Genomic DNA, 11,891 nt, shown 5'->3' on the forward strand with positions numbered 1-11,891 from the left:
TTTATTGGACTTCATCGATGTTCATAGAAGGATTGGGGTGTGCATCTTAACATGCATCTTCCATAAATTATGGCTTGTTTGTCAAAAAATTAAACAGGAAACACAGTTGGGAGTATACACCTTGTATGTTTAGTAAATATAGAAAACATCTTCTTTCACTTTAAGCTACCGCACAATGCTCCACGAAAGCAAGTGGGGTTTTATCGAAGACCCGAGTTCACCTGAAGATGATGGCTCGGCTGGAGGGAGTAATTTAGGTTACTCGTAGCATCAGAGAATGTGGGCCGAATATATACTAGCTCATCATGTTCGTCCAACAGTTCATTCCTTCTTTGTATTTTCCAATCGTAAGATCATTACCCTGTCTTTCTTAACCCGAACTATACAAACGGTTATTTGCTGACAGTTTGCAGTTACAAACCTTTTTCAGGTGACTCAAATATTACACGAATATTTGGTTTCGGATTTTAATACAAACAAAATAATACAGTGCCTTGTGGAAGTAAAATTGGTTAATCTTTTGTGGCTAATTGTTTTACAATAATATAATAAAGTTTTGCATCAAAAATTAATCCGAATATCTCGAAATATCTCGAAGATTGTCGTCATGTGTTGATAGTAAAGTGACACATAATACCAAGTGTTTTCATCCGGATTTCACATACACGATCCTTAAGATTAATAATATTAATATCACTAAATACATCAATTAATTGTATGAACAATTTAATATCTAACATAATATTAATTACTTGAAAATTATTTTTGTTATTTGTTTATGTGAAAAAGGATTTTTAAATTAAAATCTTATTAGTGTTTTAAAAAAATTAACAAATTTTATATTTTAAGTATAAATGTAGAATCAGTTTAAAATTAATAGTTAAAAGTATTTAATAAATAAAAGTGGAACGCTTTTTAATTAAAACATTTGTTTCCTTCTTTGATTTCTCAGTTCTGCAAAATTTTGGGTTTTTTTAAAATATGAAAAGACGTTTTATTCTATACAAAACTATGAGTTGGTTTAATTTAAAACAAATGCTTTTTGTGATTTTCAAAAATATTTTTTATATAGGTAACTTGACTGTCTTTACTGCACTAAAGGCACTCAACTCATAAAAACTCGCTTAGATGCACATGAGTACAAGTAGTATTTATTTTCATAAATATTACATTAAAACATTTTTTTATGTAAAATTACTTATAAATAATTGATAAAAGTTTCCTTTCGACTGTTAAAAAGAGAAATCAAATGTTTAAAACTGCAAACTTAAAACATTATTTTAGATTACTTTTTAAAACTAATAATCGTTTACTAATAATAAATTTAAATTGCTCTTAATAGTGCATTATAAACTTAAATGAAACGTAATAAGTTAAATGAAATGTATGTGTTACACTGAAAGACATTTTTCTCCATTACAGCTACAATTTTTTTCTGATTCTGCCACATCGTATTCCTGTATGAAACTGTTTCAGTCAAACCGTTAGGGTTAGCCATACGTAGGGTTGTACCAGAAGACAAGTTTGAATCACAGTTCACTAGGCTAACGTAATCTAACTTACGTGTCAATCCGACAAAAAAATAATTAATTCAAGTAAAAGATTCTAGCAGAAATATAGTTGCAATATTCTATTTTAACTTTTCGGAATATTTACAATTTATTTATTAAGATTTTTTTAAATTTCTTTTTAAATTTTTATGACAATTTAAATTATTATTATCTGCAGTTACTTTGTTGAAGTTTATAGTATAAAAAGAACTTTATTGAAGTTGATAAAATTAAAAAGTTTTTTCTATTTTAGTTCATTTATATTAAATAAAATTTGCATTACAACGGTTTTCCATTTTTACCGCTGGTTAGGCGAAACTTTTACAGCACTACAAATGTCAATAAACCAATTTTTATCAAATTAAAACAAAATTTTTTAATTTTACGTACATGACATAAAAATTTAATATTTATAAATTAAACTGCTATTTTTTATACACTTTGACACAAGTTTGTTTATTGTTTAATTACATGAACATTTTTATTTTTTGCTCAAATTCGTTAATTTTTCAGATCTCAGTGATTGAGAAACTCCAATCGCAGTGACAATAAAATTTTTTCGTGAAGATAAGAACTATTATTTACTTTCACATTTTGTATTTTTATATTTTTACTCTTAAATGAGAAACGTTAGATTTTACTTTTTACACCCGCAGCTTCATTGAATTTAAAAAGTTGTATCGAGTTTCTAGTTCTTTATTTTATTAGAGCGTCAAAAAGTCATGGAATCTTCTAAGTCAAAAGAAGTTGCAATTTAAAAAGTAAAAACTTACACTGCACAATAAAAAGTAAAAATAATAGAATACAAAGTATGGAAATAAATAAAAGTTCTCATCTATACCTGCATGTGTGATGAAAGATTTATGTTTAATGTTTAATATTAAATTTAACGTTTACCGGGATGTTAATAACACCTTGACAAATGGAGATGATAGATAAAATAAAAGTTATATGTATATCCTTTGAATTTAAAAAAATTACAAACATGTTTTAAGTAATGCCATTCTATCCAATTATTTCCTCACAGTACTAACGATTGTTGTATGATTACTTACAGGTTAAAAATATGAAAAGTTACTTTATTTTATTCATCATTGCTGTTGCATCAGCACAGCGAAGGCTTGCTTTGCCAGATCCTAGAAGCTGTGCCAATCGTAAGTATAATGTTAAATGATTATTAAACATTTTTTAACTTTTTGATAAGAAGTCCTATCTACACACTAAAAAAAAGTCTTACTTTCAGCCTCCTTTTGAGGCTGAATTTAAGGTGTAAACGGAGTCAGACTTTTTTTTCTGTATACAAGTAATGTCATTCCTCGCATTAAAAGATATCCTCAAAACGTCCACAAAATATACCATAGGGTATCTGGATAGACATAATAGAGCAACATTTTTTTTATTTTAGAGAATTTTTATGGACATCTTACGTATATTTTATGGATATCCGGAGGATATCTTAAGAATATATGTGGGATATGTATAGGATATCCGTAGATATTCCTAGGATCCCATGTGGAAGGATTTCCGGGAAATTGTCGGAAGTGACTTATTTTCGGAATATTTACATTACAAGTTTGCAATTATGACTTATAACAAAATGTCCTCCTGATGGCATGATATTTTCCTGAATGATTCCAAAAAACTTTTCTTTTGTAATTATCACAGCTCTGAAAATTTCGACGCAGGAATTTACTTTAGTAGGTGTCATACCTAAATAATATCGCTTCAAATCGTCGTCCTAAACATTTAGCTGTAGTGGCTAAATTTTTTTGCAGAGAAAGTATACTGCTTGCTGCTGAAAAATTTATCCAGTGCTTCAATATTTTATTTCTGAATAAGAGTTTAGTCATTTAGGTGAAACATTCAAACTTTTATTGCAATATTTTCTAAGTGATATGTTTAGCTTATATATTTTTTGATAATTACCAATATATCCTATTTTTCACTTCAAATGAGGGAAATTAACATTTATAACAAAAACTTTTATATAGTATTCCTCAAATTCCCATGATATTTAAACATTTTTTAATAGGGTAAGTGCAGGTATAGTCGGACAGTACTAGTAGTCGGACACTTTCGTGTTTTTTGGCAAATAAATAATAATGCATTGTGATAATTACTTTAAAAAGTATACTAGACGAATGTGTGAAGTTTATATTTTATGAAAATACTGTTATTTTACAAAATAATTAAACAAGAAACATTTTATTTAATGTTTTAAAAATCATGGTGTCCGACTATAGATACAACCATTTTCGAGTAGCGCGATGAGTGGCACAAAGTTTTGTTGATAATTAATCATAAATATTAAAACTTATAGGGTTTAAATATTATATTAATAACTTCTAATATGCTTTAATTCCATTTTCCAGTAGATAGCAATTAAAAAATTATCTTTTTCACTTTATAAATTCAAAATATCTGACAGATGTCCGACTATAGAAACAAAGGGGAAAAGTGTCCGACTACTAAAGCATTCGTAATTTTTTATTAAAATGTTTATATTTTATTAAATACTCAACTATTTGTAACAAATTTATATGATTTTTAATCCTGAAGAACTCCTTTAATTAATAATGTGCTTATAAACACAGAAGATATTTGCTATTTCAAGAAAAAAACCATAATTTAAGATTGTATCCTTAAGTGTCCGACTACTAGTGCATTTACCCTATAACAATTTCACTGCCCATTATTTAAAATAATTTTTAAAAAGCAGATTTCATATAAAAAATAACATATTAAATGTAAATGTTATAATCCCGATCATTACACCTATATCGTATTACAAATGCACTTAAATTGATTCAGCAATATATTTAATAGAAGACTGTATGAAAGCAGGAGAGTAACCAGTTTCAAACAAATAAAAAAAGCCCTCATATCTGCAGTTACAAACAGCGATGTAATAAAAGACTAAAGAGTTACTATTTAAAAGACTTTATGAGGCCACTTTACTTATAAATAATAATAAAAAAGCATTATAATGATAATATTGTAATATTTGTTTAATGTAATAGGAAATATTACAGTAATATTAAATCCCTAATAACACAAAATTTTATACCACAGTGTTGGAAATATTGCTTAGCAAAGTTCACTTGATAGTTGATATAAAATATTATATTATAATAGCACAGGCCTACAAATTTTAGACCTTAATGTGTGAGAAAGACCGCCTTTGGCAATATTTGAATACTATTTTGAGTTTCGATTCAAATTTTACAATAAAGTGCTATATTTCATCTTCTGAATCCATCTTTTTTAATTTCGATCTAATTTTTCTTCACCGCGAGTTATAGCAATTTGAATTTTACAATTCATGGCCTAAAAATCTAATGAAAAAATAATAATTGTAAAGTATCTGAGCTGTAACTAATTATACTCGAAGTTTCTTGCTTTTGCTAATTTTCAATCTGATATCAGTTTTTAGAAATTTAATATAGCGAATCCTGTATGTCAGAATTTTAAAAAGTCGACTTTTTAAATTTCTAAAAATTGATATGAGATTGGAAATTAGCGAGAACAAGAATATTTGAGTAATTAGTAACAGCCCATATACTAAAATTTTTATTTTTGCTCTCAATAGATTATAAAGTATATAAGGTATTAAAAGCTGAAATATAGCATTTTATTGTGAAATTTGAACCAAAACTGAAAATAGCATTTTCTTGACTTTTACAGACATTCAAATATTGTCAAAAAACGTCATTTTTTTCACAAATTTAGGTTAGAATATCACAAAAACCTGACGTGATGGAACAATTTTAAAGAAATTTTTGGATTCAGCGTAAAAAATTGCATTAGAAATTACTATTCAGGTTTGTGGGTCTGACAAAATAAAAAATTTTGTAGGCCTGTTAAGGGGTTGTCCATATTCCACGTGGACACTTTTGGGGATATTCATTAATTACGTAACGGCTCTGAGGGAGAGGAGGTTTTCAAAAATATGTACATGACCTTTCTTCAAAAAATAGGTGGGTCTGTGAAATCTATTCTTATGTAATATTATACTAAATAATCGAAATTTGACTGAGACCTCAATTTCAATGTAGGCTACCGTAAATTAGCGTATATACTCTTATGTGAAGCTCAAATACAGTCGTTTATTAGGTTACACAAAGTACTCAACATTAATATTCTTAAATATTCTATATTAATTATAATTCGTATTATTGAACATTATTTGTGTACATCCGCAGGAAAAGGGCACATTTTGGCGGTTTTTTCCGCAATTTTCTAAAAGTGGTTTAGATTTTAGATATTTCTTTTATTGTTGAAAATCAATCTACAAAGTGTTCCGCGTTAAATTATGCATTTACTATAACTTTGTCGTAATTACAACTAAACATCTTTGTTAGCGATAAAGAATGTCTTGGATTTCGACTGGAATTGGTCTTGCTTCAAAATTTGAATAGTATCAAAAGTATGTCTGATTATTTTAGAATGTTAGCAAAACTCTTACACCTAGATTTTTATTATGACGAAATCCAGCGATACATTTAGGTGAGACACATAAACATTATTTCCAGTGTGAAATGCGTCGAAATGTATGATATCCCATTCAGTTTGTTAAGTTAAAGTTATTTACAAAATACTGAAACTGTCAGGGAAATCCCCCCGGTAAAAAGGCTTGCATTAGAAAGTATTGAAAAAATTGAATTCCTTTTAATTCCTTTTTGTCCTGAGTTTCGAATTCCCAATAAGAGTATACAAATAAAAAATTTGTAATTCCTTTTAATATCGTCACATAAACGTTGACCAAGGGGACCAAGGTATAGAGAGGAATTGAAAAGCACATAATTTTAGGTCAGGTGTAGAAAGGTATTCAATTTTAAATATATAGGTATTTACCCAGTAATAAGGGGTGAATTAAAGTGATGGATTGGCACTTTTATGCTCTTAAATTCCGAACCAATTCCGTTTTTGTCCGCAATCTTAATGAATTTCTTTTCTATTGTTAAATTGATAATTTCTATCCAATTCAATTCTCTGTAACCACGTGACCAGAATTTGAAACCCCTTTAATGCCCTTTAAAGAATTCAATGTTAATTAAAAGGCATTAACTCCACAACAAATGATTCCCTTGAACGGCATTAAAGTGAATTCAGACTCTGGTCACGTGGTTACAGAGAATTGAATTGGATAGAAACGAACAACTTAACAATAGAAAAGGAATTTCATTAAGATTGCGGACAAAAACGGAATTGGTTTGGAATTTAAGGGCATAAAAGTACCAATCCACTTTAATTCACCCCTTATTATTGGGTATGGAAAATTTGATGCTCATGAAGTCAATTTTTTGAGTAAGTGAAATAAAGGAATGTAATAATTAAAATTAAATAAAGTTTTAATAAAAGTTTTACATTATACGTGATTTACATAAAAATAACACAGCACCAAAAATTTCTTGAAACTTGACAGGAAATTGCTCAGTTTATATTAGCAGACGAAAATTTAATAATTGGGCTAACATTGCATGCAACATTGATACAATATTGCCTGAACATGGCAAGTTATTATGTACAGTAAAATTTTTGCTCAAGTTTGATATTCAATATTTCCTTATATGCGGACATTTAAACAAATTATTTCCATGAGTTTTACCACGCAATATTTCTAACCTCGCTGGGCGAGATCCTGTCTAGTTTAAAGAAATTCTCGGTGCTGTATGGGATTTTATTTGCACCCGATTATATGCACGTGGACAATCGCGGTTGACGCTAGTTATCACCAGTTACAAAGTCAAGCACATTACAACTGTCAATGAAATCACTTTGAACAGATGAGCCACTTTCATTTCCTTTTTCATCCTTTTCTCAAGTAACTTGGATTTTGATTGGTCAATTTTTGTTAGTTGTCCACCAGCAAGCATTTGATTTACAAGGAATTAAAAGGCATTAGATAGATCACAAATTTATTCCACTTTAAGTGATATAAAAGTCATTATAATATTGTATTATAATATATTATATTATATTATATTATATTATATTATATTATATTATATTATATTATATTATATTATATTATATTATATTATATTATATTATATTATATTATATTATATTATATTATATTATATTATATTATTATATTATATTATATTATATTATATAATATATTATAATGAATAATATTGTATTATTCATTATAATATTGTAAACTTTGGGCATTGAAAAGGATTCGTTTTATAGACGAATTTGACTTAATACAAGTATTCAAATTTAGCAGACAAAAAAGGAATTCAGAAGTATTTAAAATTTTCGTCTTCCTATTGATGATGAAATAATTTTTAATACCTTTCTATTTAAGCCTTTTTACCGGGCCTCATCACCATAGCAGGACCCACGTAGATTCCCATGTAAAGCTGAGTCTCCAATAGGTGCCAATGTAAGTGCAAGTGCCAATCCCCAATACATTTTAAATGGGTTTGGCACTGGCACTGGCACTGGCACTTGCACATGCATATTGGCACCTATTGGAGACTCAGCTTAAGAATTTTCAATAGAGAACTCTACTTTAATTATTTAACAAGAAAAAGTACAAAGTGTGTAGTAGAGACCAATTAATCTGACCACACTGACTTATGCATATGGGGCTGTGCAATCATCCCTACTCTTTACATATTCATACTTTATACTGCCAACATTCTCTCAAATAATATATGTTTTAGTAAATGATATTAAACAATTTTAAGATTTTTAGAGTAGCTCTAGGTGAAATCTAATAGAAGAAAAGAGAAGGGGGCTCGAAAAATCTTATATATCTTTACGAGGATGTGGCGCGAGTCGAAATTAATAAAAATCATTCTTACGTAATTAATGAATGGCCCCTAAGAACTAGCAAGCAAAACAAGTTATTTAATGATCTTCATATGTGACGCTCTACGGTGAAAGGTATCTTCCGCAAAAAAATTTTAGGTTATGATTGTTAATTTTAAAGTGAAATTACGTAAATAGAATTAACTCTCAGAGCAAAGTGAGGTTGCATCTAAATATTCAATAAGAATTACTTTTCGTTTTACATAATATTAAAAAAAACTATCATAAACATAACCTAAAAATTTTTCCGTATTATATACCTTTCACCGTGGACCCCGTCACCGTCTTCAAAAGCTTAGATGTAATACAAGTAAGTTTGGAATATTGACTCGTCAGCTTTCAAGATTGCCCCCAAGCGTACTTTTTATTGTGAGATAAAACAGTCTCAGATTTAATATCACAGTAACATTATCCGAAATATTACCTTGAAGTGAGAATTTTAACATTATTGCTTGAATATTAAAGTTGCTGAGTATGTTGAATGAAAGTTCTAGCTAATGAGTTTCAGGATTTATTCAATCACCTCGTTGTAGTTAGCCAATAAGTTTCGAAATGTAATTTCTGTTCTATTAAAAAAACATAAAAGTCTACCTGTATCGTTTATATATTGCCTAAATAAATTTAAACAAAGAGCATGATTGTATTAGACATATAATTTGTTGAGTGTTCTATTACCCAAAATGTTGACCAAATTATAGACTATACAGTGGATTGATTAAGGCTCAGCACATCAGGAAAATCGTGTTAATGTTTGACTTAGAAAAAAAACAAAACTTTCACTTCATCTACCGCACTCTTCAATTTCTGTTTATACTTTTCATATATAATATTCACAGACTCATATATAAATCTTTAAGATGGTCTCAATAATATTTCGATTCTGAAGTTAATAAAATTAGAAAATGAATATATAAGGTAAGGCAAATAATAACAACAAATAATTCAGACTATCATATAGAATATCGAAAAAAATGAAATAAACAGCATGGATGATTTTATGATTCGGTCTTATTCAATATTAATGAAGCATGAATACAGCAATCATTCCAAATCAATCATTTTTTTCGTCTTTCATCAGTTCTGATGTTGAAATTACCTTCTCTCTCTAATTAAAATAAAAATTTAAAAGCCATTCTAGACCACTTATGATTGTATTATAACGATAGTAAAATATTTTTTGGAAATATGGTACAAATAAGTGCTCAGCTATACTTTTTGATCCTTTTTAAAAAAATAAAAACCCACTTATACGGGACTCTTATATGACATTTTTTGCGGACCCTTAAAATTAAAATATATATACATATAAGTTTTTCCGTTCACACCGGACATTTCTTCCCTTCCCTAGAAATCCGATATAGGGTAGCCCAGTAAAAAAAGGGATTATTAAACAGAAGAGGCGAAAAAATCTTAACTCGATTATGTGACAATTCGTAAAAAATACTGCTATAATTTGTCAGACTATGTACTAAATTTTGATGAAAAATCCACAAATTATAAAAACAACTTATATTAAATAGCATTTCTCATCAAAAAACCATTTTTCTCTAATTGAAATACATTAAATAAATAAATAAATAAATAAATATACATTAAAGAAAAAAATGTTGGTTAAAGAGAATAGAAAACATATATTTATTGAACTTTAAGAGATAGTGAGTTGAAGAGCAAGCACCAATAGAAAAGCCTCAAAGTGTGGATAGAAGAAATAAATACTCAGATGATTATAAATAATTGAGAAATGTTTTGAGTGATCAAATGTTGATGTTAGAAAAACACAAAGAAAGAAATAGAATTTTATGATTCAGTGTACTGACGGAACCCTTATGGTAAAACTATTTGACTAATATAGTTGAAATTTGGTAGACGCATATATGTATTTGCACATATAAATAAATGCAATGAATGTTATTTACTTCAGGAATTGGCCTCATGAAACTTATTTTTACATTTTTATTAGGTGTGCGTCATGCCTCGTACAGAGACGCAAGAGGTGTTGCACATTCTTATTTCTTTAGTTGGGAACATGCACCTACAAGAAATTTAGAAGTGGACTGGCTAGATGCTCGCAACATATGCCGTAGACATTGCATGGATGCTGTGTCACTTGAAACACCTCAGGAAAATGAATTTATTAAACAGCGAATTTCCAGAGGTAAGTTAAACTTACACACTAGAAGTCCAGTAGTTTTAAACTAAACGGAATCTTATAAAACAAAAATATTTTCAATATTTCATAAACTGTAGAGCTTTCATAAGAAAATAATTTTTGTCAACTTTAACTACATTAAGCTTTGACCAAAAATCATCTCTTGTTCATAATCATTTAAATTGGGGAACTAATGATTATGAATTTAATTGCAGGAAATGTACGTTACATATGGACCTCAGGACGAAAATGTAATTTCCAAGGATGCGATAGACCAGATCTACAACCTCAAAATGTAAATGGATGGTTTTGGTCTGGATCGGGCGCAAAGATTGGAGCAACAACCCAAAGAAATACCGGGGATTGGAGTCACACTGGAGGATACGGACAACAACAACCTGATAATCGTGAAGCCGCTCAGGTATTTTACATATTTTCGTAAGCTGAAACACTTACACTTTAAAATTGTATTTTCTATTTCTACTGTCTTACTATTCAAAAAAATAATAAATTTAAATAACATAATTTTACAGGGTAATGATGAATCGTGCTTATCAATTTTAAATAATTTCTACAACGATGGCCTCAAATGGCATGATGTCGCCTGTCACCACGTGAAGCCTTTCGTTTGTGAGGATAGTGACGAGCTTCTCAACTTCGTCGCATCTAGAAATCCAGGAATTCGTTTGAACTGAGAAGGAATATAGTAATTTTAAGACAATTCGTAAAGTGCAAATACTGATGAAATAATGTTACTTGAAAAAAGTTCACATGTGACATCACTTTAATTTTAAATGTTCTACTCCTCCTTTCATTCATATCTTGCTCTGTCACGATTTAACAAAACCTTTTCCCACTGATGGAGATTTAACATTTACCTAGTAGTTTTAACTTCAAAATAAAGTTTTTACTCATTTTACTATAGTGACGGATTTCAGTCTTAAATGTTATATATTTATTTTTAATAATAATTCATACTTAGTTTTTATTTTTATTATTTTCTTGTATTAAACTTTAAAGAAATCAATAAATTTATTTAGTTTATTTTAATAAAATATTTAAAAGCTTCATTAAAATAAATTTAAATTAAATTGGTTGTTTAATAATAATTATAACTTTTATACTATTAATTTATTATTGGTTGCCATTGATGAACCAAAGATGAAAATCAATCACTAGTAATGTTATAATCACCTCAATGGGCATTTTCAATTAAAAATAAATCTACTCTTTATTTTTGAATTAGTGGTTGACTTTTTGCTTTAGACTTAGTAAATTTTACTAATAAATTTGTATAATTTACTATTTATTAGTAATATTTACTAATTTAAAAGCAAATTTGTATAATTTACTATTTATTAGTAACA

At 28.3% G+C, this 11,891-nt stretch overlaps 1 protein-coding gene across 1 annotated transcript; it reads left to right on the forward strand.

The window, feature by feature from the left end:
- The first annotated feature begins 275 nt into the window (after nucleotides 1-275).
- On the forward strand, nucleotides 276-11,504 carry LOC122507424. The gene is made up of 5 exons (XM_043620125.1): nucleotides 276-430; nucleotides 2,608-2,704; nucleotides 10,336-10,530; nucleotides 10,740-10,945; nucleotides 11,058-11,504. The coding sequence occupies exons 2-5, from the start codon at nucleotides 2,617-2,619 to the stop codon at nucleotides 11,217-11,219; spliced, it is 651 nt and encodes a 216-aa protein (XP_043476060.1). The 5' UTR covers nucleotides 276-430; nucleotides 2,608-2,616; the 3' UTR covers nucleotides 11,220-11,504.
- Nucleotides 11,505-11,891: the final 387 nt, after the last annotated feature.

The sequence above is a fragment of the Leptopilina heterotoma genome, unplaced genomic scaffold, assembly GCF_015476425.1.
Source record: "Leptopilina heterotoma isolate Lh14 unplaced genomic scaffold, ASM1547642v1 Lhet_47, whole genome shotgun sequence".
Classification (NCBI taxonomy): Eukaryota; Metazoa; Arthropoda; class Insecta; order Hymenoptera; family Figitidae; genus Leptopilina; species Leptopilina heterotoma.